The sequence below is a fragment of the Sorex araneus genome, chromosome 11 (assembly GCF_027595985.1).
Source record: "Sorex araneus isolate mSorAra2 chromosome 11, mSorAra2.pri, whole genome shotgun sequence".
NCBI classification, from domain to species: domain Eukaryota; kingdom Metazoa; phylum Chordata; class Mammalia; order Eulipotyphla; family Soricidae; genus Sorex; species Sorex araneus.
The window spans coordinates 48,095,691-48,123,290 of NC_073312.1; the positions used below are offsets into that span (position 1 = coordinate 48,095,691).

At 57.7% G+C, this 27,600-nt stretch overlaps 4 protein-coding genes across 11 annotated transcripts in view; 1 reads left to right on the top strand and 3 right to left on the bottom strand.

Moving 5' to 3' along the window:
* Window positions 1-692: 692 nt before the first annotated feature.
* Window positions 693-17,990, bottom strand: ZNF74 (zinc finger protein 74). 4 transcript variants are annotated; one of them, XM_055118896.1, is made up of 6 exons: window positions 17,875-17,990; window positions 11,926-12,119; window positions 7,586-7,671; window positions 3,691-3,817; window positions 3,286-3,381; window positions 693-2,650 (listed from the first exon to the last, which is right to left on the bottom strand). In XM_055118896.1, exons 2-6 carry the CDS (start codon window positions 12,104-12,106, stop codon window positions 1,008-1,010), a joined length of 2,133 nt encoding a protein of 710 aa, XP_054974871.1. In that variant the 5' UTR covers window positions 12,107-12,119; window positions 17,875-17,990; the 3' UTR covers window positions 693-1,007. The 4 variants fall into 4 exon arrangements, with proteins under 4 accessions (XP_054974871.1, XP_054974873.1, XP_054974874.1 ...); XM_055118898.1 differs by lacking the exons at window positions 11,926-12,119; window positions 17,875-17,990 and adding an exon at window positions 7,987-11,854; XM_055118899.1 differs by lacking the exons at window positions 11,926-12,119; window positions 17,875-17,990 and adding an exon at window positions 7,805-7,978.
* LOC129399327 (protein FAM246B-like) lies at window positions 16,683-18,991 on the top strand. The gene has a single exon (XM_055118908.1). The coding sequence runs from the start codon at window positions 17,446-17,448 to the stop codon at window positions 18,247-18,249; it is 804 nt and encodes a 267-aa protein (XP_054974883.1). The 5' UTR covers window positions 16,683-17,445; the 3' UTR covers window positions 18,250-18,991.
* Window positions 18,992-19,243: 252 nt separating this feature from the next.
* LOC101542578 (carbonic anhydrase 15-like) lies at window positions 19,244-23,763 on the bottom strand. 4 transcript variants are annotated; one of them, XM_004607595.2, is made up of 8 exons: window positions 21,999-23,763; window positions 21,747-21,782; window positions 21,068-21,238; window positions 20,552-20,712; window positions 20,372-20,464; window positions 19,860-19,926; window positions 19,603-19,769; window positions 19,244-19,518 (listed from the first exon to the last, which is right to left on the bottom strand). In XM_004607595.2, exons 1-8 carry the CDS (start codon window positions 22,294-22,296, stop codon window positions 19,282-19,284), a joined length of 1,230 nt encoding a protein of 409 aa, XP_004607652.2. In that variant the 5' UTR covers window positions 22,297-23,763; the 3' UTR covers window positions 19,244-19,281. The 4 variants fall into 4 exon arrangements, with proteins under 4 accessions (XP_004607652.2, XP_054974881.1, XP_054974878.1 ...); XM_055118906.1 differs by having other exon boundaries at window positions 21,068-21,122; window positions 21,999-23,762; XM_055118903.1 differs by lacking the exon at window positions 20,372-20,464.
* Window positions 23,764-24,144: 381 nt separating this feature from the next.
* The window catches only part of DGCR2 (DiGeorge syndrome critical region gene 2), a 57,636-nt gene continuing 54,180 nt past the window's right edge, over window positions 24,145-27,600 (bottom strand). For both annotated transcript variants that reach the window (XM_055118901.1, XM_004607464.2), the window contains 2 exons: window positions 27,030-27,266; window positions 24,145-26,396 (listed from right to left, as the gene is read on the bottom strand). In XM_055118901.1, the coding sequence (XP_054974876.1) occupies window positions 26,143-26,396; window positions 27,030-27,266 (491 nt within the window). In that variant the 3' untranslated portion in view covers window positions 24,145-26,142. The remainder of the gene's footprint in view (window positions 26,397-27,029; window positions 27,267-27,600) is intronic.

Consider the following 27,600-nt stretch of genomic DNA (forward strand, 5'->3'; position numbering starts at 1 on the left):
CTTCTCTTTGAAACTACTCTAAACACAATGTAGTTTTTTTTTGGGGGGGGATGGGGAACTGTTAGATGGTTAAGTGGGAAAGAAGATTGGGGAAAAATAAAAGCCATAAATGCATTATGTTTAAAGCTATGTAAAAATGCAATATGCAAGAAGCAGAAGGTAAGGGACCAAAGTGCACGATGCAGTTCTCCAAAATGTGGTTACTCAGCCTTCATGATTTAAAAAGTATAATCAAAGTGTCTCTTGAACTAGAGAACACTGAAAAACTCAGAGGATTATCCCTGGATGGCAGTGTATCGTTGCTAAAAACATGATGGAAACCACAGATTCCTGATGAATTGTCTCTGCAAAGAGCCTGATTCTGGGGGGCTCCCTGCCTGGGGGCTCCTCTCAGGGATCTGTGCTGGTGAGTTCTGTTCATTGGAGCAGATGCCCCAGCTGCAGTGAAGGCACGCTTCTAGAAACTCCATCCTGCTGCTGCATGGGGCTCCCGGGAGGCATCCTCCTCGTTTCTCCCCACCGATCTGAAGGCCAGGCCTGATGCTGGCCTGTCCAGCCACGCTGGTGCTGGTGGCACTCCTGACAGCTTCACGGACATGGAGTCCAGGGGACCAGCTTTCCCCCAAGTCCCACTGTTAAGACTATTCCCCCCGCCCACCTCCTGGAGGGGAAAAATATTCACTTGCAAGTGCCACTGTTCGTAAGTCTTCGGTTTTATTGTGAGCATAATAGCTAACCCTAACAGTTTACAGGTGTAATCCCTGATCAAAACTGTGCCAGGAGACTGCCCCAGCGCACGGTAGGCTGACTTGCCTCCTGTCTGCAGGAAACAGCCATTCCCATGGCCTTCTCAGTAGCTCCCAGACCCATCAGGGAGACCAGTGCCTCCAAGTGCCCACATTCCCCACTCCTGACACGTGACCCTTCCTGGGGAAGGGAAAGGCCTTGGAGCATGGGACCCTGGGGCAGGCGAGAGCCTCTGTGCTCGGCAGAGGGCAAAAGCCACGCTAATTTCCCGGTTTGGTTCCTGGTGGGAAATTCCTGCTGGCCGGAGTCTCCACGGCACACAGGAGTTTTGCAACGTTCAGGGTGTTTATGGGTTCCACGCTGCTCACCCCCGGACTCCCTGCTCCCAGGAGGCTACCGGGCATGTAGTAGGTGCCCAGTAAGTGCTTGTCAAACTGGATGGCAAAGGGCTTTTCGGGGCCCTGAGCTGTCTGGTGCTCCCGGAGGAGGCTGCCCCAGCCCAGCTCTGCGCAGGGCTCGCGCTTGAGCTTGAGCACCTTGGCGTCCCCAGAGTGCACCTTCTGGTGCTTGAGCAGGCAGTGGTTCTGGCTGAAGGCCTTGCCGCACTCGGCGCACTTGTAGGGCTTCTCGCCCGTGTGCACGCGCTGGTGCACGATGAGCGAGGAGTGGCAGCTGAAGGCCTTCCAGCACTTGCTGCAGTCATAGGGCTTCTCGCCCGTGTGCACGCGCTGGTGCACGATCAGGTATGAGTGGGAGCTGAAGGCCTTGCCGCACTCGTTGCACTTGAAGGGCTTCTCGCCACTGTGGATGCGCTGGTGCACCAGCAGGTACGAGTGGCAGCTGAAGCCCTTGCCGCAGGCGCTGCACGTGAAGGGCTTCTCGCCCGTGTGCACGCGCTGGTGCAGCGTCAGGCGGGAGCGGCTGTTGAAGGCCTTGTCGCACTCAGTGCACTTGAAGGGCTTGTCCCCGCTGTGGATCTTCTCGTGCACGCTCAGCGACGAGTGGCACGTGAAGGCCTTGCCGCAGGCGCTGCAGGCGTAGGGCTTCTCCCCGGTGTGGATGCGGTGGTGGCGGGTGAGGTGCGTGCGCTGGCTGAAGGCCTTGCCGCACTCGCCGCAGCGGTAGGGCTTCTCGCCCGTGTGCACGCGCCGGTGCATGCTGAGCAGCGAGCTGCAGCTGAAGGCCTTCTCGCAGACCGTGCACTTGTAGGGCCGCTCGCCCGTGTGGATGCGCTGGTGCACGTTCAGCGACGAGTGGCAGCTGAAGGCCTTGCCGCACTCGCCGCAGAAGAAGGGCTTCTCGCCCGTGTGGATGCGCTGGTGCTCGATGAGGTTGGTGCTCCACGTGAAGGCCTTGCCGCACTCCTTACACTTGTACGCCTTCTCCCGGCCGTGCCAGCGCTGGTGCAGTGCCAGCGCCGCGCTCTGCCCGAAGGCCTTCCCGCACTCGCTGCACACGAACCGCTCCTCCCCGGGGCCCTGCCTGGGCTGGGGCCCCGCCGGGGACTTCCTGGGCGCCCCTGACTTGCACATGCTGTTCCCGGAGCGCGGGAGCTCGGAGGCGGCCTCCGCCACAGGTTGCAAAGTCCCTGGGCGCTGAGGGGCAGGCAGCTTTCCGGGCACGGGGAGGCTCTGCGGGGCCAAGAGAGCAGCCCTCAGGGGGGATGCTGCCTCTGATGCCTCTGGTCCCAGCCAGCTGTCCTCTGGAGGGACGTCCCCACAGCTGTCCAGTAGCCGCCTCCCCAGCACGGCCTCCACTCTGGCTGGAGCTCCTGTCGGGCTCTCCCAGGACCACCCAGCCCTGGGACTGGAGCCGTGGGGGCAGGTTCTCAGCAGCCACCCAGTCACGTGCTCCGGAGCAGGCTCGTTCTTGCAGACCACCGGCAGGGGAGAGGGCTCCGGCTCTGCAAGAGACAGAGAAAGTGGTTCTCTCAGCCCACGAGGCGAAGCTGACACTAAGAGCCCAGTCATGAGGAGAGACGTGGAGGGCACAGCGAGGAGAAACCAGTCAGGCAGAGAACGCGTGCCCCTGGGCAGGTGGCTGCAAGTCAGCTTGCGAGGAGATAAGTGGATGGAGCCGCTGCAGAAGCCAAGGGGATCCCAAAGACAGACACCTGGGACTCGGGAAGGGGTAGTGCCAGGAAGTCTAGAGGGGCACCAATGATGAAAGGGAGATAACGGGGATGGGGCAGATGGCTCAAGGCACTGAAGTGAATGCTCTGCATGTGGGAGCCCATGGTTCCATTCCTGACATGGTTCCTGGAGAACCAGGCTAGGAGGAGCCCCCCGAGTGTCTGGTGTGTTTGGGCCTCTGACATCTGTCCATCCTTTTGGTTTGGTTCCTAGCGGGAAATTCCTGCTATGATTCGGCCTCTTGCCAGTCTCTGCCTGTAGTGCTCATTGCTGACTTCCCAGAAGCACTCCGGGCACCCTGTCAGTGCTCCAGTGGCCTGGGCAGCAGTGTGAGAGACCACTGGACCAATGGGGCAGTGGGGGGTGACATGGAGAGGCTGAGGTGATGTCTCCATACCCTGCTCACCTGGACAAGGTCCTCCAGGGACGCTGACGGGCACCCACCACGGCTCCTCACCATGCTCCAGATGGGAGATGATGTCTGGCTTGCACACTGGAGGCCCTGCTCGAGGGGAGAGTGGGTGTGGCATGCACTGTGCTGTTTCAGAATGAGGCACACTGTACCTTGTAGGGTCCCCAGACAAGGCGCCCCCCACAGGGGCGTGCATTCTAGGACCCCATCTCCTTCAGAAAGCTCCAGAGCGGGAGAGCGAGTAAGGCTGCCAGTCCTGCCCACCCCCTCCCTCTCCGCGGGGGCTGCCATTGCCAAGCAAGGACACCGTGGTACCATGCGTCCAGGGACAGAGATCACATATCCCATATCTTGCCTGCCCTGGCCTGGCTGCAGGGGTGAAGCTCAGGGCTGTCTTACCCAGGGCCAGGAGGTTCTGGTAGTTCTCCAGCATCACATCGCGGTACAGGGCCCTCTGCAGGGAGTCCAGCTGCCCCCACTCCTCCTGGGTGAAGTCCACAGCCACATCCTTGAAAGTCACCGGTTCCTGGAATGACACCCATATTCTCACTCTGACCTAAGGGCAAAGGATTTGCCTCTGGGGGACCTCCCAGGCAGGGACGGAGGTGGTCTAGGTGCCGCCTGGGCCAAAGGGTGCAGCGCACACATCTGTGGGTGCTGAGGGGTGCCCACGGGCTGCTGCTGTGATTGATTCTGAATACAGAGTTCCACTTCCAGGGTCAACAATGCCCAACTCACAGCACTTGTCAGAATAATATGAAGAGCCCTGAAACCCTATTTACATCTCAGCACTGCAGACGGGCCCTGTGTATTCAAAAAAATGAATATAAAGCCACAGTACTCTCTCTCTCTCTCTCTCTCTCTCTCTCTCTCTCTCTCTTTCGCTCATTCTCTCTCTCTGTCTCTCTCTGTCTCTGTGTCTCTCTGTCTCCGACTCTCTGTCTCTCTCTCTCCCTGTGTTTGGTGGTCTCACGTCACTTCCTCCACCGGGGACAGCTGATGGCAATGGGGTGGGGGGTGGGGGGAAATACAAAGAAGGAAATGAGGGCCAGGCTGGTTGGTATCAATTGCATTTATTCCAATCTAATCTCCATTCTCTTCTGGCTTTCCTTCCCCCAATCTCTTTCCCTTTCCTCGCCCCCCACTCTTACAGCCTTAATTATATCCCGAATAATGAGGGGTTGGGGTAACAATTACCCATAGATGTGGTCATACAATCAACAGATGTAAAGTTCTTCCCTCAGGGGAAGCTTCTTCTAGGACGTTCAGCAAGATGACACACCAACGGGTGAAATACCATCTATGGGCACGTTTCTCCTTTCTTTAGTCTAACAACTATATAAACATTCATCTTAATTCTACTCTTAATAATATTAGTCATTTTATATGGACACAGAAGGAGATACATTAAGCTTATAGGGTGGCTCTCCTGGGGACATCTTGCCATATAGATCTCAGACTATAGTGCTCAGGCCAGATTAATCTTTCCTAACCCTAGCAGGGTCCTAATCCAGTTGTTACTCTTTGGATCATGAGAGAATTTTCCCATAAGTATTATGGCTCTTGGCCTGGCCCATTTCGATGCCAAGGGTAGCTCACAGCTTGCCCTGGTTCCATCTAGTCCCTCGTCAGGACCCTGCTTTTGGGGTGCTAGGAGTAAGGGCAACTGAGGCTTAATTCAGAGTCAATTAACTCCCAAGTTGCAAAAGTATAGCATTAACTGTCTATCTATGTCTATACAAAAAGGACATTGCTCTGAAGTAACTATGCAAAGGACATAAGGAGAAGAGAAAAGCAATATTTCACTTTCTGAATACAAATCCAGTGTCCAGTGGGGATTTGTTACAGATAAACAGAGGAATGGGAGTGCCTCAGGAGCATGGTGAGGGGTATTACTCAGTAACCCTAAACTCCCTGGGGCAAGGGAGAAAGGACATACCAATGTTAAGCCTAAAATGTTTAGAGCTAGAGTCCAATAAACAAAGGAATGGGAGTCTCTTGGGAGCTCTGTGATGGGTGTAACCCAATAAACCCAAACTCCCTGTGGTCAGGGAGAAAGGACAAACCAATGTTAAGCCATATTTAGAGCTATACTCCACCAGGGCCCCATCCCGACAGGAAGCTACTGCACCCCCTCAGGAAGGAAGGAAACCTGTACTTATCAAGTGGATTTCCACTGGGGAGCTGCTGTATCCTTCCTGCCCCAGATCCCAGGCCCCTACTCTGGACCTCTTCCCATCCTCCCCACACCCAGGACCAACACTGATCTTGGGGGACCCCCACTACTATCCAGGTCCCAGACATAGTTCCAAATTTCACTACAGGGCCAGAGTGATAGCACAGTGGGGAACGTGTTTGCCTTGCATGTGGCCAACCCGGGTTCAATCCCCAGCATCCCCTGTGGTCACCCAAGCACCTCCAGGAGTGATTCTTCAGTGCAGAATCAGGAGTAACCACTGAGCATCACTGGGTGTAGCCCCAAAACAAAACAACAAAAATGTCACTAGCGCCCCGGAGGAGTTCTGGGGGTAGAGTCTGCTCTGGACCCCCCCACCCCGCCTCTGCACCCTTCCAGCTCCAATCCTGTGGTACTGGTGCCCCTGGTGGTGGTGGGGGGGCGCATATGGGCTCTGAGACTCACTGCCTGCCTGCTGGCTCTTAGCAGAAGCAAGACAAGGCGGGAGGTTGGCAGGAGAGAGAAGTGGCCAAGACCCCATGAAGGCTCCTGCACCCAAGAGGGAAGCACTGACCTCAGGACTGAAACCTGAAGATGCAAATGTGTGGCAGACAATTATGTAACTCCCCAGCCACTGTCATGGGAAACCCAAAACCAGGCGTTTGGGATTTGCTCCATGAAAGTTCACATTTTCTGCACGGGATGCAGACAAGTTACAGAGAAGAGGAAATGAGCATAAACTATCAGCAGGCAGTTCACAGAAGTCTCTGAAAATGACCGATAAGAACCAGAGAGGTGCTCAGTCTCACGAGGACTGAGCATGTGAGGCAGAGAGAGGCCACTGCAGAGAAATATCAAATGCGAGTGTGGGCCCGCTCTGAAAACACTGTCTCTGCGTCTTCAAAGTACGTACAGAGTCGCCGACCTGGCGGGTGGCAGAAAACACCAAGACCCCATCCCTGGGCAAGAACAGACCACAGAGTCCTGGGCACTGTGTAGGTTGGACCACAGCGTCCCAATGTGCAGTGCTCAGGAGCACCCCCTGATTCCAGCCCAGAAAGCCCTTCTGTGCAAGGACCAACTGCAACTGATAATTTCTGCAGCCACGTGAGGACGAGCGGACTGCTATCCCATGAGCTAACACCTTCTTGCCAGGGGTCCGCAGTGTCCTCAACACAGGACTGCATGGACTTGCAGGACTGCAACTGACCCAGCCAGAGATGGAGACCAGGATATGGGAGCGGTGATGAGCCACCATCTGCAAGGTACCCCTGGGAACCACTCACATTCCCTTCACCAGGCCTCCTGAGGGCAAGAGGTAAATGATGTAGGCAGGATTGGGAAGGCGGGCCCCCCCCCCCACTTCAGGCAAGGGCAAAAGCCAACCTTGCAGAAAAAAGGAAAAAAAGGAACTAAGGCCTGAAAAGACCCTCGCCTATCTCCTGCAACAGACCCAAGAAGCTCCTGCAGAAACAAAAGACCAGAAATGGAATTTCAAAGATCATCACTACTCTCAACCCCCATGGTAACCTCCTTAGCAAGAGACTTTGACCTAGGTAGAAGCCCACATGGGGGCAGGTTGGAGAAACCCTATAAAGGCCACCTTGAGCACATGTGTCGCCCACATCTCCTCTCTTGAGGTATGTACTTTCATGCTTTACTGTCTAATGCTGGGATGTGTACAGGGGCTCTCCCTGCCCTTGGAGAAGCCCAAGTTCTCTCTTGAATGCGTCTGTCTGTCTGTCTGTCTCTCTCTCTCTCTTTCTCTCTCTCTCACTCTCACTCTCTCCCCCTCCACACCTTCAAAAACCCTCCAAATAAAATATATTTATTTCATTGCTTGTCTACTCCTCAAATTCCTTTCTGCAAGTCGAGACATGAACGCAGTAACCCTGGGTCCCGGATGGCAGAGGCGGATGGGGAGAAAATGACTCTCTTTCTCCTCCCCGTTTCATATAAGTCACCCGTGGGGCCCACCAACATCATCAGTAAAGTCTGCAGATTTGGGGAGGGGGGGGAAAGAGGGATCGTGTCCCCTGTGACTGAGAGTCCTGCCAGGGAAGTTGCCAACCCACTTCAAAAAACAGGAAGCAGAGAGGGATGGAGAGAGGCGCTCACCTTGGGGCCAGCATCCTGCAGACCCGCACCCAATTCATCCTCTGGACTCTCCTGCAGGGCAAGGGCGAGCTCCTGGGAGGGTGGAGCTGGGAAGGAGAAAGGAGTCAAGGAAGCCAGGAACCCCGGGACATCACCGAACCTGCGCCTACCCCACCGCGAGAACCGCAGGACACCTGGGAAACACTCCCCCCTCCTCCTAGAACCCGTATGGTCTGATACAACCGTTAATTCCATTGCCGTGTTTCCGACACTCCAGTTACAAGGAAAGACGCTCCAGTCCCTTTCTCAAACGGCAATCTGGGAGCGCTTGCTGGGAGCCTCTGAGAAACCAGCCTGACCTCTCTGGTGTCAAGGCTTCTCCAAACAAACCCAGCGATGCACTATTGCAAGAACCACAGTACCTGGCTCCTCAGGTTTCTGTGCAGGGGTCTCCATGGCGCCCCCAGCAGCGGCCCCAGGAGGCGTGGGCAGTTAGGCAGCCTCTTGCGCTCCAGGCAGGCCCGGAGGGGCGGGTCCGGCTCCCGGGACTCAGGGTCAGCTTCTGTCCGGGCGACCGAGCGGTGGCACACCACTCACGGCTGCATGAGCACGTACCCCGAGACCGGGGTCAGGCGGGCTCGGCCAGCGCCCCGCAGCCCCGGTAGATCTCTCCCCATCACCCGCGCCTCGCGCAGCTCCTCATAGTTCTCCAAGGGACCCGGGGCGGGCTTGGGCTCAGCCGACAGCAGGCGCGGAGCGGGGACAGCACACGGGCTCGGGGCACACTGATAGACCGCCTAGCGCTGGGGCAGATGCTCGTGTCTACTCGCCTCCTTCAAAAGGACAGCGACCACCACAAAGAAGCAACCCGGCGGCCCCCAGCAGGAAAGTGCGTCTGCGCAGAACTGCCGTGAACTACAACTCCCGAAGCCCCTTGCGCCGCGCAGGTCGCGAATTTTTTTCCCAGATGTCGTCTGGCGCTCTGCTATGACGTCTGCATCGCCTGCTGGGAACTGTAGTTCAGCTGTCATGTTGAGCCGCTACAGGCGTCTCTAGTTGTAAGTGGACAAAGGGTGCGGTGCCAGGGATAGTAGAGGTGGTGCGCTGGTGGGCTCTAGTATCACTCAAAGGCTTTCCAGGGGCACTGCCAGCACAGCTTCTGCAGCTTCTTTTTTTTTTTTTTTCCTTTTTTGATTTTGGGCCACACACGGCGGTGCTCGGAGCTTACTCCTGGCTCTACGCTTACTACAATTATTCCTGGCAGGTTCAGGGATCCATATAGGATGCCGAGGTTCAAACCTGGGTCAGCCGCATGCAAGGCCAGTGTCCTGCCCTCTAGCAATATCTCTTCAGCCCCTCTTTCTTCTTCTTAAGCTGAATAAGAATGGATACTGTATCTCTCCTCTCCTTTCTCTGTCTGGATCTCCCTCATCTCTTTCTACCTTTTTTTTTTTTTTTTTTTTTACATCACTGTATCACTGTCATCCCGTTGTTCATGGATTTACTCGAGCGGGCACCAGTAACGTCTCTATTACACTCAGCCCTGAGATTTTAGCAGCCTCTCCTTACTCGTCCTTCCCAACGATGGAGGCTCTTTCAGGGTCAGGGGAATGAGACCCATTCTTACTATTTTTGGCATATTGAATATGCCACGGGTAGCTTGCCAGGCCCTGCAGTGCGGGCAGGATACTCTAGGTAGCTTGCCGGGTTCTCCTAGAGGTATTTTTTTTACATAGGTCCAGAAAAAAAAAAAAAGGTACTGCACTTGATTTTATCTGAAAAGCAGAAAGTCTGTCTGTCCTTCCTTCCTTCTCTTTTTGTTTTTGACCACACTCAGATGTGCTGTAGGCTTACTCCTGGCTCTACACTTAGGAATCACTCCTGGAGATGCTCAAGAGACCATATGGGGTGCCCGGGATCAAACCTGAGTTGGCCAGATGCAAATGAAGCACTTAATACCTGTACTATCACTACTTCATACCCACTGCCCCTGCCTATCCTTTCTTGAGTAAGTTTTGGTAGTTGGTCTTTCTAGGAATTAGTCTATTTCATTTGGTTAGTATTAATGTTCCCTCTTTGTTTTGGATTTTCATCCTTTACATCATCTCTTCTTTATTCTTAGTTAACCTAACTAAAGATTTGTCAATTTAGTTGATTTAAGAAAAAAAAAACATCTTTCTGTGTGCTGAAAGTAGATAATGGACCAAACATGATGACCTCTCAGTGTCTGTGTTGCAAGCCATAATGCCCAAAAGTAGAGAGAGAGTATGGGGAATATTGTCTGCCATGGAGGCAGGGGGAGGGTGGGAAAGGGGGAGTATACCAGGGATACTGGTGGTGGGGAATGTGCATTGGTGGAGGGATGGTGTTTGATCATTGTGCTATTGTAACCCAAACATGAAAGCTTGTAACTATCACAGGGTAATTCAATAAAATAAAAAAAAATCTCATTCATTACTTTCTCATTTTTCACATCTTATTTATCTTTACTCTAATACTTTAATACTTTGCTGTTGTTTCTGTTTGCTTTTTCTACTCTAACAAGGTGTAAAGTTACATTACTGTGCAACAGAAGTTTTCTGCTTCCTTTGCTTTTTGTTTTGGGCCACAACCAGCAGTGCTGGGAATTACTTCTGGTGCAGTGCTCAGGGGAAGCACCCAGTGACGCCCATGTGGTTCTGGGGGTCAAAGCCAGGACTCCCAAATGCAGTGTTGCTTCAGCACTTTGGGCATCTCCCGGCCTGCCTTCTTCTTTTTTAATGAGTTACTTGCTGCTATAATTCTCTCTAACCAGCACTTCTGCTACATCCCTGAAGTCTTGGTATGTTGTGTTTTAATTTTCATCTCACTCAAAATATTCTCTAATTTCCCTTGTGATTTCTTCCCTAATTGGGTACTTAGGAGCAATGGAAATTTTCCAAATTTTCATTGCTTTTGACTTTCAGTTTACCCCTATGTTCTCAGAAAACAAATTTTGCATTATTTAACTCATTTTAAATGTATTGAATATTGTTTTATGATCTCTCTTAGAGAATGTCCTATGTCCTTTCTGTATTTGCTGTTGTCGGATAGAATATTCGACAGATGTCTTTGTTTCTTGGTTTTTGTCTCATCCAGTTGTGCTCAGGGCTTACAGCTGACTCTGGACCAGGGGTAACTCTTGCCGGTCTTCAAGGGACCATGTGTGGTGCTGGGGATCACACTGGGGCCCTCTGTTTACAAGGTTAACCCCTTAACCCCCATTCTCTCCGGTCCCACATTCTACACATGTCTGTTAGATTTTTTTTAAGATTTTTGGGTCACACCCGGCAATGCTCAGGGGTTACTCATGGCTCTGCACTCAGGAATTACTCCTGGCAGTGCTCAGGGGACCATATGGGATGCTGGGAATCGAACCCGGGTCAGCCGTGTGCAAGACAAACGCCCTACCTGCTGTGCTATCGCTCCAGCCCCATGTCTGTTAGATTATTTGGTTTATAGTGTTCTTTATTTCTGAAACGTTGTGCTATTCTGCTCACTACTGAAAGCAAGATACTAAAGCCCACGACTCCTATTGCTGAACTATTCTCCCTTTATATACAATTGTGTCCATTTTGCTTCATATATTTTTGAGGCCCTGTTGATAGGTACACTTATGTTGTTCAGCTCATTATGTTTAGCATTGTTATGTCTTTTAGATGGATTGACTCTTTCATTATTATATGATGCCCTTTTCTGTCTTCATTGCCAATGTTGATTTGGGGGCTACTCCCATGACAATGCTCAGGGGGTACTCCCTGTGGTGCTTGGGGGATCAGGCACTGAGGGGCATCAAACCAAAAACCAGGAATCAAATCTTGCTGGGGTTTCTAAGAAGCTCCTGTTCTCAGGCCTGTTTCACCCTATTCATACATTTGCTTCCCAGGTCTTGGAGATGAACAGCTATCAGCTATCAGAGGGGGCTACATCAGGTCAGGCCAACAGGGCAGGCCATAGGAGAAGCCTGAGTGACATGGTGCTGCTCTGACTGACCCATCCTTGGGAGTCGGTAGGTGGTGCTGGGGGTGCGGGAAACATGGTGCCAAGGATCAGACTCAGGGGTCATCGTGCCAGGCAGATGCTCCAGCGCTCTGAACCGGTCCCAGACACACTCAACCGAGCAGACACACTCAACCGAGCAGAATCATACACTGAGCATAGGCAAGCGTCTTCAGAAAGAAAGGATGAGTGATGGAGGGACACAGGGGCCATTCCTGGTGGGGAGTGAGGCTGGTGGTCGCTGTGCTATGATGTTTCGGGCATCCATATACTTTGCACAGTATTTCACAGGTCATTGCATATTATTACCTTAGACACACACTCCCCAAGGAGAATACAGTTACCTGTCATGCAACTGTGAGGAACCATTCTGGGAAAGGCGTCACTGGGTGGTGTGTTGTGAATGTCCTGGAGGGAAGTTCCTACATACCCGGGGAGGATCAGCAGCGACACATCAGCCCCCACCGTGTGGCTGACCCGGAAGTCACAAGGCAGTGACATCTGCAGTTGATCTTCAGTTTCCATTGGTGACAGGACCCTAATGTGGGTGTTGGGAGAGAACCTTTGCTCGTGAATGGGCTTGACTCCCTGACAGAAGCTGACCCTGAGTCCCGGTCTCCCACCACCCCCAGGCCACAGGGAAAGGGCTGCTTAGTGGGGTGGCTAGGGTGCAGTGCAGGCTTCCCTGGGACCGCCTGTGCACTCCCCATGTGCCCGTCTGCCTGCTGATCCCTGCCTCATGCCCAGCTCTCTGTCCTCTCCCTCCAGTCCCTTCCCTGCCATGGGGTGCTCAGCCCACAGGGAGCACAGCTTCTCCAGAGCCAGACCAGGGCACAAGATGGTGGAGAACATGTGGGACCCTCCTGGTGGGGACCCTGACCATCCTCAAACCTCCCCCGGCAGAGGGACAGCAAAACATAACCAGGGCTGGCAGGGTTGGTCTGGGCATCTGGGCTCAGGCAGGAAAGTGACACACTCAGCCTTTCTGATGGCACACACGGGTGGCTGCAGAGTGAGGCTGGGGAGGCAGCTGCACAGTGCCAGGCAGCGAGACGGTGACCCCGAAATTCTTGGCTGGGTTTCTAAGAAGTTCCTGTTTTCAGGCCTGTTTTGCCTTACTCACACACTTGCTTCCCAGGTTTTGGAGGTCAACGCACATCAGAGGGGGCCCTCAGGGCAGGCCCTCAGGGCAGGTCCTCAGGGGAGGCCCTCAGGGGAGGCCATCAGGGGAAGATTCCCTTGATGTCTCTACCCAGATTTTGTCAGTATGTTTTTTTTTTCTTTTTGGGTCACACCCGGGGATGCACAGGGGTTACTCCTGGCTCATGCATTCAGGAATTACTCCTGGTAGTGCTGGGGGACCATATGGGATGCTGGGAATCGAATCTGGGTCGGCTGCATGCAAGGCAAATGCCCTACCCACTATGCTATTACTCCAGCCCCTTGTCAGTATGTTTCAACCAAATTATTGTGTGTGTGTGTGTGTGTGTGTGTGTGTGTGTTTGGGGGGTGCTCAGGGGTTAGTCCTGGTTTTGCTCTGAGAAATGACTCTCTATGGGCTCAGGGGACCAATGGGAAGCCGGGGATCGAACCTGGGTAGGCTGTGTGCAAGGCTCTACTGTCTTCACTCTCTCTCTCTCGGTTCCTGTTTTTGTTTTTGCTTTTTGGGTCATACCCAGCATTGCATAGGGGTTACTTTCTGGCTCTGCACTCAGGAATTACTCCTGGCGGCGCTCAGGGGACCATAAGGGATGCTGGGAATCGAACCCGGTTGGCCGAGTGCAAGGCCCTACCCGCTGTATTATCACTGATAATACTGTACCCGCTGTATTATCACTCCAGCCCCTTGGTTCCCATTTTGACCACATTATTTAGCACCTTTGATTTATTGCCTTTCTCTCCCTCCCACCCCAGGCATAAAAAGTAAAACCTTTTCTTGGGGATGGGGCACAGAGAGGAGTTCTGGGGGTCAGGGAAGGCTTTCTGATGGGAGCCACATATAAATCCTGGGGCTGAGAGAGCAGGACCACCCCAGCCCCGTGGGACTCTGAGCCCAGGCTTTGCAGAAGGGGGTGAGTGTGAGGGTTGGAGAGGTGGGGGGGTTGTGGGATGGGACAGAGGGGTCCTTCTCAGATCTGGGTTTAAGAGACTTGCTTTGCAGACAAGGGCAAAAACCCAGAGCTGGAGAAATAGGCCAGGTGGGGGCCATCTGGGCCCAGGGGCAGATGTGGGGGTGGGACGTGCCACAGTCTGGGGTCACACAGTGACCATGCCAGTGGTGCCTTAGCAGCATTCGAGGAGGTTAGAGAAGAAGGAGGATTTAGAAGTGACAGTGCAGGCCCCCAGCCCCTTGACAGGGGTCAGTGCGTCCCAGTGATTGTGAGACAGGACTCAAGCCTGGGTGTCGAAAACCCAGCGAGCTGTAGGAGAGGGGGCACCCCTGAAAGCTCCGGGAGGGAGGGGCTCAGAGGTCTGCCTCTCTGCCAGGTGCACCCAAAGCAGGGCCAGGCAGGAACCTGGGTCTGACCCCTTGGGAGCCAGGCCAGGCCCCCAGGGCACACACAGATGCCAGCGGGTGCCATGCCTATCTGGGGGCTGAGAGCTATAACCTGGACTGGTCAGAACCACCCTGGACCAGCCATCCCGGGGCTGCTGACGCCAGGCCCAGGCGAGCAAGTTCATTACCAGGTAATGAGCTCATTAGGGCTCCAGCAATGACCTGGTGGGGTAACGCACACCCCCCGCAGAGCCACCTGGCCCAGGACAATTCCCAGGGGCCACCTGAGGTGCCCGCGACCCAGGAGGCCAGGGCACACTTTCAGGGTGAGCAGGGAAGGGGATTTTAGGAGCAAGGGGCGCCCTGAAAGTTCAGAGATTTCCGGGTGCTGGTGGAAAGAGCCGGGCCCAGGGGCCTCGGGGGTGGCTCTCCTAGGCCGTACCCTCTCTGCCAGCCTGCTAGCCCCCGCTCCTGCTGGCCTTGCTCTCATGGGCAAACCCCACGCTCTCTCAGCCAGCAAGGACACCTTGGTGGGCAGGGAAACCGGCGAGGGAACGAGACGCCATGAGGCAGGACGAGGTGGCCCAGGGCCGACCTGCCTGGCACTGCCCACAGAGGCCCACTGTGCAGCTGGAACCCGGGGCGCCAGACATGCCCTTCCCCACAGCCCAGCCAAGCTGGCCTGGCTTGCCCTCCAGGGCCCGTGCCACCTCCCCTGCTTGGTGGCAGTGTATGGGTGCTCTGTGGACGTCAGGATCCACCTGGCCTGGTACAGCACGCAGAACCCGTGGGCTGTGCAGAGCTCCTGACCCGCCTCAGGCCCTTGCCTGGCTTGTTCCTGCTCCAGATCTTTGGGGACTGCCCCCTGCCCCCCAGCATGGCCTCCTTCTCTGGGAACCAGGAAGGACTGGAGGTGGTGTGCGGACAGCTAGAGGAGGCAAAGATCTCTGTGCCCTCATGTCTCCCAAGGGGGCAGAGTCTCTGTCCAGACAAATTCCTTGGAGACAGCAAAGCCAGTCATGCCTGCTGCTCCCCCCACAAGCCCCCACAGTCCCCCGTGCAGGCAGCACCTGGCTGTGCTTACTCAGCTCTCCCGGGAGGCAGGGCAGGACTGAAGGGCAGCAGTGAGGGCACTGGTCGTGAGCTAATGGGGGGTAGCAGAGCAGGCTGGACAGCTCCCAGAGCAGGAGGCTGCCCAGAGACCTCCGCACTGTCACATAGGCCCCCTGCAGCTTGTCCTTGTCTTTGCCTGGCCCTCGGAGGGGTGTACACCCCCTCTGCTCTCCCCAGGCTCCCTGCAACCAACTCTTGATCCTCAGGTAATGTTGGGGGCTGAGGAGCCTGTTGCCCCCTCACCAGCACCTCGGTGGCCCTTCTCAGGGCCCTTGGGGCTCTCACCCTGCACTAGCCTTCATCTTCTCCTTGTCCAGTGCTCCAATGCCCTCTGTGCACCCACCAACTGTGACCCCCACATCTATAGTCTCTTAACAGCAGGGACTTTTGGCCACAGAGACACCCCCAGTCCCATTGGCCTTGACAGCGAGACACAAACTTGCCACCTCACTCTCCCTGGGCCAGCCCTGCGCTCACCCACAGGTGGAAGCAAAAGTGGGATCTCTGTCACCACCCAGGCACCTTAATTTCACCTGTAAATGGGGAGGGCAGAGCCCCTGGCTGACGGCTCTGGCAGGCGGAAGGAATCCAAGGTTCTCTAGACAGCATTCTTGCAATTACTGGGAGCAGGTCAGGGGGGTAGTTAATGAGGCTCCAGGGATCAGCAGAGCCAGATGCTGGAGGTCCCAGAGGGGTAGGTGACTCAGCAGGAGCCGAGGGGTCTGAGGCTTGACAGAGGACCAAGTTCTCACACCTCAGATAGGTACAGTGAATGAGTGGAGGGACTCAAGTCTCTATAGTGGCCTGGGCCAGGGATGCAGGGAACTGGGTCAACAGCCACCCCCAACCCCAGATCTCTCTCTCTGTCTCTCACACACACATACACAGACATGCATGCATAGGTACACAAATAGGCACCCACATACATGTGCATAGGCATGTACATGTGCTCACACACATGTACACACATGGTGGCAATGCATGCATGTGCACTACCATGCACACCAGGCACACATAGATACACATATGTACACACATACACATACACATATGTGAACACACACAGCTGCATAAGGCAAAGCCCCCTGAGGGCCAGTAGACACAGATCCCAGTGGCTGTCTTAGCATCTCCCCTCCTGACCCAGCCTTGCAGGGAGGCCCCAAGGAACCCAGAGTCCTAACTAGCCTCTGGGGCACAGGGAGAGCAACACACAGGGTAAGGGGACACAGCCCTCCTCAGGGACCAGAGCACAGCACCCCAGGGAAGCACTGAGACAAGATGGGTAGGGTGAGGGGCTCCCACACAAGGGGACAGCACAGACACAGAAACTTAAACTGAGTCTGGGGGGCAAAAGGGGCAACCCAGCAGGGTTGGGAGACCTGCCCCTCTCCTTCAGCCCTCGACTCCTTTCTCCCTCGGCTTCTCTGGTCCAGTGTCCAGCACTTTGGGCACCACTTGGCACTAGGGGGGCCCCTACGGTGGATCCGGGTGGACAGAGAACAGAGACCCATCTTATTGCCACTGTTGGGGTGTGTGGGGGAGGGGCCTGACTTCCTTGCTAGGGACTGGGGTCGGTCAGGAAGTGGGTCTTGGAAAAGGGGGGTGAGTGGAGCTGGAGCAATAGCACAGCGGGTAAGGTGCTTGCCTTGCACAAAGACTACCAAGGTTCAATCCCCAGCATCCCATATGGTTCCCCAGCCACCCAGGAGTGATTCCTGAGTGCAGAGTCAGGAGTAACCCATAAGCGCCTCCACAAGTGGGGTGAGTGGCGGTACTAGTCAGGAGTAACCCCTGGCCTCTCCAAAACAACTGGGGTGAGTGGCAGTACTAGGCAATGGGTGGGGAAGGTGTGTTCTACACGGAAAGGGTGGCCTGTGCTAAGTCCCAGGGCTGGGAGGCCGGATTGGAGGTGGCTAAAGAGTTGGCAGGAGCTTGCACTGTCCCAGTGCGGGTCTCAGTAGCGGCCGCACTAGGGTGTGGGGCTGCCCTGGGCAGTGAGGAAGCGGTGGGGTTCATAGGCCGCCCAGTCCCCAGCTGGAGATGCAAGAACAGCTGCGGCTCCTGACTGTTTTGAGCCTGGGTTTCTTCACCCCGTGGCCTCGACCCAGAAGGCGCTCGGAGGCCGGCTGCGACCCACTGACTGCGAGGTCCCCGCGGGCAAGTGCCATGCACCGAAGCGTGTCGGTTTCGCCCCCCGAGGAATCCATCCAGTCCCTAACCCATCTCTGCAGGGCTTCCCCGGGTCCCAGGCCTCATGCCCGAGAGGCCACGGTCGTTCCCACGGCGCGTCTCCCGGGCCCCCGCGGTCGCTAGGCTGCGGGCGGCGGCGGCGGCCCTGCAGGTCGACGCGGCGGCGGCGGAGCGGATGGCGGCGGAGCCCGGGCGCCAGTGGGTGCAGGCGCGCGGCGCCTACGGGGCGAGCGAGGCGCTGCGGCGCGCCGCGGGCCGCCGGCGGGAGCCCGGGCCGCAGACCAACGGGCCGGGCCCGGAGGAAGCGCGCGCCCCCGGCCGCCTGGCTCGCCTGCGGGGCCAGCTGCGCGCCGAGGCGGCGGCGCGGGCCGACGCGCCCAAGCTGCTGCGCGTGGTGGAGCGCGCGGGGCAGGGGCCGGCGGAGCGAGCGGACGCGCGCAGCCGTGACTCGGTGTGCTCGGTGTGCGGGGAGCCGCGCGGCGGGGCCACCTACCCGGCGGGCGTACTGGAGGTGAGCGAGCGGCGGCTGCAGGAGGGCCTGGCGGCCGTGCGCGCCGAGCTGAGCGCCGGGCTCGAGGCGCTGCGCGCCGAGCTGCGCGCCGAGCTGGACGCCCTGCGCGCGCTGCTGCCCTCGCCGCCCGCTCGCCGGGAGCCCCGCGCCGGCCCGCGCCCCGCGCCCCGCGGCCCCGCCCTGCTGCGGGCGCTCGGCACCGTGAACGCGCTGGCGGCCGCCCAGAGACCCGCGGACGATGCGCCCGACGGCGCTCCAGACGGCGCCGCCGCCGCCGCCCGGGCTCCGGCGCGGAAGAACTTCAAGAAGACGCCGGTGCCCGCCGCGGCCGCGCAGGCCCAGGGCGGCGGGGATTGAGCGCGGGGCCGCCTGCATCAGGAGCATTCCACATGCTCGGGAAAGGACGGACGCCTTGTTCCGCTGCGGGGGGCGCTGTCCTGCGGACTGCACTGGACGGTATGCATGCGCTCAGGGGACGAAGGAGAAATGAGACGCCTCTGGGCCTGGAGCTGGGTAAGGGTGTGAACTGCGGCGGGGCGGCAACTGCAAGACCCAACGGCCTCCAGGGAGGGGTGGTCTCTAATAAGGGTAAGCGTGGCCTCCTGGCACTGGAAATGACCCACACTCCAGTCACACAGAGCTCGGAGCACATGCCCACCTGGACTAAGCGTCTCCCAAGAGACAGCCAGCCCTACGCGGCCAGTTGTGTTTGTGCCGGTCAGCCCTGGCCGCCAGGAACAGCACTTCTAGGACATGAGGCTCCAGCCAGGGGCGCCTGGACTCACTCGAGTTTGCTTTGACTGCAATCAAGGACACTTACCTCAAGGACAGTTAGGCTCACAACAGTCACCTGCACACCGTGTCTTTCCAGGAGGTGTCACTGTCCACAGGTTCACTTCCCAGGGCCACCTGCTGTGCTCCCTCCCTTCAACTTTTCACCAGCCTTGTCTGTCCCCCACCGTCTGCCTGCAGCGTCCCTCCATGAGCCCTTGGGGAAAACTAGCTGTAGCCCCTGTTGAATCCTGCAGACTCCTGGCTCTTGGCCACTTGCTTTTTAAATAAAATGTCATCTTTGGTGTTAACTTTTTGTTTTTTATGGGGGTTGGACTTAGCCCTAGCTCTGTGCTCAGGGATCACTCCTGGCAGGTTCGGGGGACCATGTGGGGTGCCAGGGATGTAACCCCTAAGCTCTTCTAGCTTTTCTCTTCCTCTGACCTAGGAATTTTGATGTAATATTTAGGGATCTTGATGGGGGTGGGCCGTCTGGAACTGGCTGTAGTGGGGAGACAGAGGGGGTCTCAGGGTCTCTCCCCCACTGATATGGACAGACATTGAGGCCCAGCCACGGAAGGCCAAGGTCACTCTGTACAGTTTATTGAGGGCATGAAGTCAGTCTGGTCCCAAGGGGCCCTGCCAGAGCCCCAGGCTGAGCCCCAGGCCCAGCAAAGCTCTGCACACAAGGGCCTGGGCGGGGGCAGGGCTGGGGGCTGTGGCTGGGATGTAAACTCCTGGGGAGGCAGAGACCCTACGTCCCCCGAGTGGCTGCTGTGGGCGGAAGTTCTCTGTGAACCGTAAGGGGTGCGAACCCCGGCGGCCAGTCAGGCGCACACTCTGGAACTGGGCCACCTGAGGTGGGGGCAAAGGTGGGTCATGAGAGGGGCTGAGGGAGAGGGAGGGGGGTGGGCGGCCCGCAGAGGGGCAGGCTCCCACCTGCAGATGACCGATGGGCACTGCATCCTCAAGGACTGTCCAGAGCACCGTGGGCTGGCAGCCAGGCGTGGTCAGGGACCCCGAGTAGCGGAAGTAATGCAAGTGACGCGAGGTGCTGGGCAGCAGCGAGGCCAGCGGGAAGGTGGACACCAGATTCACAGAAGTCCCTGGGAGGGAAGGGACAGGATTGACAGGTGCCCCTGATCCAGCTAGTGCCCATCCAGTGCCCTCGGTGGCCACCCTTGGGGCTTCCTCACCAGGCTCGGACACATTCTTCAGCTGGGACACCAGAGTCGAGAAGTTGGCGTTGTCTGAAACCTGCTCCTGGAGAGGCGGCGGCCGGGAAGGAGGGTGTGGAGTTGGGGCAGGGTGCATAAGGAGGGGTCTCTAGTGGGAGGCTTGCGAGACAAGCTGGGGTGTGGTCCTCCCAACCCCTGTAGGCCCATGGCCTTCCATAGAACCCCCCTTATTTGGTTTTGGGGTCACACCTGGCAATACTCAGGAGTTATTCCTGGCCCTGCACTCAGGAATTACTCCTGGTGGTGCTCAGGGGACCATGTGGGATGCTGGAGATCGAATCCTAGTTGGCTGCATGCACGCCAAGCACCCTACCCGCTGTACTATGCTCTGTCCCCCCCCCCCAAGAGCCCTGTAAATCCACTAATCCCTATAGACTTCCTAACTGTCTCCAGCCCACTGGCTCACGTGTCCCTCCCACACCGCTATGGTCCCTTTCTAGGAGACACAGGTATCACAGCCCTTCCCTTACCGCCAGGAGCACTGCCAATACTGCCAGCCCATCAGGGTGACCCAGGGCCTCCCCCAGGCTCTGGTACCGCGTGTTCATATGCAACACATGCATCTGAGGAGTGACAGACCAAGGCAGAGTCCAGCCATGCTCCCTGGGCACTCATAGGGCCCTGCCACTCCACCCCACTGCCCAGCTCACCTCCATAGAGCGGCGCTGCCCGCCCAGGCTGTGCTCGGAGCCTGAACGCCCGGGACGCCCCCAGTGGAAATGCAGCTGCAGAGCCCGGTAGGCTGGCCCCGGCAGCCCTGCACCCCACATGCGCAGGAGGCTCTGTGGGCCGCTATCCACGTGGAGAAGCACTGAAGGCGGGGAAGAGCTTGGGATGTGCTCTCTCGGCTCTGACCCATCTGGACCAGAGCAGAGATTCCCCCCACTCCCACCCGACGCCCTCGCCAATGGCTCCCTGCCTGGTCCACCCATTTATTGCACCCGGGGTGAGCTGTTGGGCTCAGTGAGTTTAGGGTCCCCGTCCCCGAGGTGCTGTCTACCTGGGGGTTCGATCTGTCTGTCGGAGGTCAATAACTTCTCTCTGTGGAGGTCCCTGGCTCTGAAATGGTCTGAGCTCGGGGCTAGCGGGGGGCTGACCCTGGGCAGATGGCAGCAATCCCTTCCCCATAAGGATTCCCTGTTTGGGTCTATTGGGGGGCTCCTGACCTGTGTGGCCATTGTTCTCCAGGGTCCAGGGTCCTGGAGGTGCCGAGTCATAGCCCTGGAAGATGAGGGGCCCAAGGGTTGGGTCCCGCTGTACCAAGTGAAGGTCGATATTGATGGGGGATTGTGCTGGGCCCCCGCAGGCAGGGGCCACCTCCTTCCAGTGGGTGGGACCTGAGGGGACAGGTCTTGGGGTGTCAGGGGGCATGGAGGCAAATTGGGGGTGCAGAGGAAGTGGTTCAACAAACACACCCAGAGAAGCACCTGGTCCCAGAAAGCTCCTCCCTGCTGTCTCCACACACACGGCCACCCCACCCCCAACCTGGCCTGACAGTTTTGGAAACACAGACAGGCACTGTCTGTCCTCAGCACATGGTCACCCTGGCTGGCAGACTGCCCCCAAGGAGGGCGGCAGGGTCTCTGGAGATAAGGTGACATGCTCTCCCGGGGCTCTGGAACACCCGCTCACACAGAGGCCACCCCCCTCCCTGGAATTAGCAGCTGGAAACACGGGGTCTGAAACCACAGCAGACAGAAGCGAGGGACAGTCACACAGAGTGCCTGGTGCCTCGCCACTGCAGCCTAACAGGCACTTATGTGGCAGCCACAGGAGTGACATAGACACAGCAGGGGCCCCGGACACACAGACTCGTGCCACCACCTCACACCCCTCTGTCCTCACCACACTTTGGATCCTGGGCATCGTAGCACCAGACACCTGTGGACAGGAGACAGCGGGCAGAGGACTGAGTGAGAGCCACTGGGCTCCATTCCTGCCCGGGGCCGAGAATGCAAAGTGGGAGGCTGTGCAGAGCCCACATGCTTGTCTCCACAGCCTGTCACCTCCATCCCCCCAGATGACAGGATGTGAGGAGAAGGGGAAGCAGCCAGGCAGGGCAGAATGGAGATGGGATGGCAGAGCCCCAGCGCTCACCGTTGGAGTCCATGCACACGGCCAGAGGCACTGTGAGGAGGGCTAGTGCAAGCCCTGCACCCCACATGCTGCAGCCTTGGCCAGCTGCAGCCAGCAGGCAAGTGGCAGAGGCCAGTGGCGTGAGGCGGCCAGCAAGGGTGCTTTTATTGGCCGGGGGCAGGGCTATATCCGATGGGCTTCCAGGCTGGCCACCTGGAGAGGGCTGAGGGGGTGGCACCCAGGAAGGGCCATTCTGGTGGTGGGAAATGAGAGCTGACTGGGTGGGGGGAGGGCGGTGCTGTGTACCAGCTGCAGGCATGGGCACTCCCCCAAGCTACATGCAGTCTCCAATTAGCCACAAGGAGAGGGGGGGTCGGGGAGACCGGGTGTAATTGTGCTCATTTGAGAGGAGGAAACGGAAGCTGGGGGCCCTGAGCAACTGCCAAGGCCACTTTTAAGGATGGAACTGCTAGAGGAGTGTCACCGTGACAGGTGGGGCTGGGGGTAAACTTCCTCTGTGCTGCCTGCCTGGCAACCCAGAGACCACAGCTGCCCTCCTGCCAGTGTGCTCACCACCACCCCTGACCCAAACCGAGGTCAGATGGGAGACCCTTCCTCTGTGTGGGCTTCCCCCAGAGTGCCCACACAGGCCCCTCTGCCCGGGCTGGTCTCTGCAGCAGCTCCACGGCCTCTGGTGCCCAGTGCCCAAGCTCTGGCCAGGACTTTTGCTCCTCTGGAAAATGAGCTTTGATGGCCATTGTCAGACGTCATATCTGGAAAGCTCTGAGGTGGGTGCGTGTCTTTGCTCTGGCCAGCAAGTGGGTTGAGGTGGGGGCTCTGCAACTGCACCCCCACAGTCTTGCCTCACACTGGGAGCAAGTGTGGGTGCTGTCCACGGTGCTGACTGCATCCAGAAGCCCCAAGGCTAGCGTGAGAGCCACAGGGCTCCAATCCTGCCAGGGGCCGAGAATGCAAAGTGGGAGGCCGTCAGAGCCCACATGCCTGTCTCCACAGCCCGTCACCTCCATCCCCCTAAATGACGGGATGTGAGGAGAAGGGGAAGCAGCCAGGCCAGAGGCTGAGGTGGCTGCCTTGGAAGCATCTCCCTGCCAATGGATCGCCAGCCCCTTCTTCGACTTTTGGGTCGAGTCCAGCAATACTGAAGGGTTATTCCTGGCTCTGCACTCAGAGGTCACTCCTGGCTGTGCTCAGGGGACCATAAGGGATGCTGACGATCAAACTCAGGTCAGCTGTAAGGGGGAAATTGAAGCCATGACATGCGGCAGAAATCAGCAAAATCAGCCAGGCCTCAGGTTCAGTTCCTGGAACTGTAATAGTTTGTTTCCCAGGAATCCAACAATGTGTAACTAGCCAACCTAAACCCACCTGGAAAGTTCCTGGGCCCAGTGAGTGGACTCAATCAATCAAATATGCCAGAAACCATAGAGAATGTACCCAACAACAGCAAGCCTCAGTCCAACACATACCCTAGATGCTTGCCAAATACCCTTATTCGGTAACTACGTAAGATTTTTCCTGAAACAGTAAGGCATGTACTGCTTATGTAATCAAACCCTATATAAACTGCTTGCTGCTTGAGGTCTGGATTGCTATCAAGAGACCACTTTGTGGGTGGTTGACCCCAGTCTACTAGAATAAAACTCCTGCTGCTTTTGCATTATCCTGTTTTGTCTCTGTCCGTCTTGCTACTTGGAATCCATATTCCCAGGCTTAACACAGCTACATGCAAAAAGCACCTTACCTGCTATGCTCTCTCCAGCCCCCACAGCCCATCCCCCCTTCTTTTTTTTTTTTGCTTTTTAGGTCACACCTGGTGATGCACAGGGGTTAACTCCTGGCTCTGCTGCACTCAGGAATAACTCCTGGTGGTGCTCAGAGAACCATGTGGGATGCTGGGAATCAAACCCGGGTCAGCCGTGTGCAAGGCAAATGCCCTACCCGCTGTGCTATCGCTCCAGCCCCCACCCCCTTAACAGAATCCCTGCCAAGCAGCCGAGGAGCTGTGGGGAGAGCATGGCCCGGAGGCTGAGGTAGGGAGCATGTGGAAGTAGGAGGGAATGGAAAGGTCCGCTGCAGTGAAGAGATTGTGCCCAGGTATCTCTCCACTCACCCCCCAGCTGGGGTCCCACCAAGAACTGAGCACAAATTCCAGAACACAAATTTATTTGGCATTTGGATGAAATGGTTCTCACAGCATCTTAAGAATTAGTGTCAACCCAACCAAAAATAAACCCCAAACTAAAACCCCTCTAAGTGAAGGAAAACAGACAGAAAGAACAGGCTTCGAGACAATGTACAGTATCCATCCCACCTCCCTGGCAGGGCCTGGGCTCCAGTGTTCTGGGATCCCGCCTCTCCCAGGAGCCAGGATGAGCCTGGGCAGGGGCTCGGCCAGACCACTGGAGTGTCATCACCTCACCAAAAGGGCTGGTGAGGATGGGGGCAAAGGCGAGGTGGACACACAGTCAGGCTCTAGCTCTCCCCTCAAAGACCAGGCCCCAGGGCACCCCTGCCTGCAGAATCTGGCCAGAATGGCAGCAGGCCCACCCTCCACAGCTCCCTTCCTCAGTGCCTCTCATGTGTCTCACTGGCCCCACAGTCCTTGGGTCCTCAGTTTTCCAGCCCCACAAGGCTGCCAGCTGCCTTGCCCTGTAAACACAGTTCTGGGACAGGCCAGGGCCTCTGGGGCTGGGAGGAAGCTGGAGCTATGTCAGGCCCGGGCCCTCTGAGACTCCGTGAAGCAGACTCCGGGCCCTATCAGGCCATTACTTCTGATCTGGGACTGCCCTAGCCCATGTGTTCCGCTTCCTGCCTCATCTGCAGCTGCCTGCGTGATGCTCGCACGCCCAGGGACACCATCCTCAAAGCAGTGTTAGCTCTGTGGGCAAGGGCATGGCTGGTATCCCGGAGCAGACCGATGTCACACAGCAAACTGAAGCTGCCAAGGTCTGGTGCCAGGGTCCAGGACACAGCCCTGCTGCAGCAGCCCGCGTAAAGCTGGGGGTCTGTGCTCATGGGTGAGGGCCGCAGGCACAGCCCTGCTATGGTGCTGCCCGGCAGCAGGGCCCCTGCCTCAGCACCGGTGCCTGTGTTCCTGTGTACCGCCACCATCTGCAAAAACTTGGACACACACACACGCACACATACACACACGCACGCACACACATACACACACGCGCAAGATGCAGACATTCAACGTAGAAAAGATATGGATGTGCTCAAAATCGCACAGAACCCGCTTCGTCTCATAACCTCAGAACTGCTCAGAGCCCTGTGCTGAGATAGTCCCGCTGCCCTGAAGCGGGTGATAGGGGTGCTCAGGCAAAAGGCCCCCGAGCTGCAGAGGACCAGGAGGTGGCACATGGCTGTGGGTATGCAAGTGGCCTTTCAGGGGTAGACAGGGCCCGGGATGTGGACCTCCCCATAAAGAATCAATCCTTTATGGCACAAATAAGGTGGGGAGTTTTTGAGGGGCAGGCCCAGGGGCGCATTCAGCAGGAGGCGGGTTCCAAGGCCTCAGAGGGCAGCAGGCAGGAGCAGGCCGGGTACTCCAGGGCAGCCTCCGCGGAGCCATGCACAGCAATGCCGGGGAGGGAGGGGGCAGGCTGGGGCGACGAGATGGCACAGAACCGGGCCGCAGAGCCCAGGAGGGAGATGACAGCACATGGCCCCCCTCTCCAAGTGGCCCTTCTCAGGGGGAGAGGCAGTGGAGGACAGGTCAGCCCCCCGCCCAGGGCAGGGTCACCCCCTAGAGCAGCCAACCGAGCAGACCTTACTGCCCAAGACAATACTGATAGGCCCCCCCCAATCGGCTGGTACGCCACAGGTGCCCCTCCTGCGCTAGGGCAGCTCAGCTGCGGGCTCCTCAGGATGGCAAACTGGCCCTGTCCCGCCCACAGTGCCCGTTTTTTTCCCAGCGTCTGAGAGTATGGACAAACTGTCATTCTTCGTCCATTCAAGAAAGAAAAGGGCCGAGACCCAAAGCTGCGTGTGGATCCCAGGCCCCCGGGGAAAGAGGGCCTGGCCAGGGTTCGCTGGCTGCACCCACATGCTGGGTTGAGGCTCCTGGGGGGTGCCCTCAAGTCTCCCTTGGGGAGCCACTGCCCCTGGACACGCCCACCACAGCAGGCTGGGGCCAGGGTCCCTACACCACAGTATTGAGGGGGCTGCGGCTATGGCGGCCACCGGCAGGCAGTGCCTCCATGGCCGAGTCGCTCCCACTCGGGGTGGAGTCAGGTGGCACCAGGAGGGCGCTGCTGCTGTCCACTGAGTCTTCCAGGTCTGTCAGTGATGTCCCTGGGGGCAAGGGCTGCTCCAGGAGCTGGGGCTCGACCCCGTCCCCACTGCCATCCCCTGTCGGGGGCGGCCTGACCTCAGCTGGCTCGAAGGCATCGTCATCTGTAGGAGGAGGCAGAGGGGCGTCAGCAGAGGTGGGGAGCACCAGCGTGCTGGACTGCAGAGCTTGCTGGCGGCTCACCATGGGGCCCCACTGCCTGCCGGGGTAGCTGTGAGCACCTGCCAGTGGACACACACACAGACTCCCACAGCATCACCCCAAGAAGAGGGCAGAGGGTGGGGATGGACCCTCTCAGACTGGGCACACCCAGGAGACAGGAGGAGGTACTGGGCTGGAGTGGGGGTGCTGCTGCAACACAGGCCCCATGCCCTGTGCCACCCGCCCTGGGGAGCATCAGCCCAAGGTCCCTGGAGGTGGCTGCCACCTGTCCCCAGAGACATCCCCAGCAGGATGCGCGAGCTCGGTCAGGCGGGAATATCTGAGCCTCAAAAGCGGGGCCAAAGCCAAGTTCTTTCTGCCCTCCCCGCCCCCTCAGGCACCCTAGCACTCATCCAGGTGTGTATGGGACAGTGACAGGGACAGGTCAGTTGTGCAGCTTCCCTGGGGTCACCCGCCTGCATCTGTGCTTCAGAGCCAGGCTTCAGCGGCAACACACAAGCAGGAGCCCCGTGTCCCCACAGCTGCTGCCAGGCCTGCCCGGTGCACGGGGTCCCGTCCCAGGCATGCCACCGCACCTGCAGGGTCATAGAACACACTGTCTGGGTTGATGGAGGCCTCGTAGGGCGGCGGGGGGTCATCAGGCTGACCGAGATCCGGGTACTTGTAGGCGGTGTAGGGAGGCGGAGGATCGTGGAAGTGGAAAGTGCCACCTTCACCGTCATCGGAGAGGTGGAGTGGCGTGAGGCCCGTGCCAAATCCGTCCGGCCCATAGTCAAAGCCAGGGATCCTGCGGCCCAGGTTGAAGTGGTGCACTGTGAGATAGAAAGCGGGTCACTCCCAGCTGCTCAGCTCTCAGCTCCCAGGCCAGCCCCCCTCCCCGAGCTTGAGCACACAATGGCCTGGGGCCTGCAGCTCTGGGGAGAGAGGCCTGTGGGTCAGTGAGGGGACAGGGGCAGTGATGGGAGCCTAGAAGACCTGCCCCATCCACCTTCCCGCCACCTTGATTCTGTGCCACATGGTCCCGCATGGAACTGGGGTTCCCTACCCGAGCTCGGACAGGGCAGATTTCAGCATGGGCCATGGCAGAGGGGCCTTCTGCTGACCCTGGGGCTCTGGGGAAGAAGTCAGCTAGGGAAGGGGTGTCCC

Bases quoted from the DNA above. Each gene is read 5' to 3' on its own strand.
- ZNF74 (XM_055118896.1), bottom strand. From the start codon at position 12,106: ATGGAAACTGAAGATCAACTGCAGATGTCACTGCCTTGTGACTTCCGG. The intron at 7,672-11,925 runs GTAACTGTATTC...TCTCCTTCCCAG, and splicing joins TCCTCACAGTTGCATGACAG to CTCCACCCTCCCAGGAGCTC. The intron at 3,818-7,585 runs GTGAGCGCCTCT...GTGTCATTCCAG, and splicing joins TGCAGGATGCTGGCCCCAAG to GAACCGGTGACTTTCAAGGA.
- LOC129399327 (XM_055118908.1), top strand. From the start codon at position 17,446: ATGCCCGAGAGGCCACGGTCGTTCCCACGGCGCGTCTCCCGGGCCCCC.
- LOC101542578 (XM_004607595.2), bottom strand. From the start codon at position 22,296: ATGCCTGCAGCTGGTACACAGCACCGCCCTCCCCCCACCCAGTCAGCT. The intron at 20,713-21,067 runs GTCAGGAGCCCC...CCCCGCCTTCAG, and splicing joins GGAGAACAATGGCCACACAG to TGCTTCTCCACGTGGATAGC. The intron at 20,465-20,551 runs GTGAGCTGGGCA...GTCACTCCTCAG, and splicing joins GGCAGCGCCGCTCTATGGAG to ATGCATGTGTTGCATATGAA.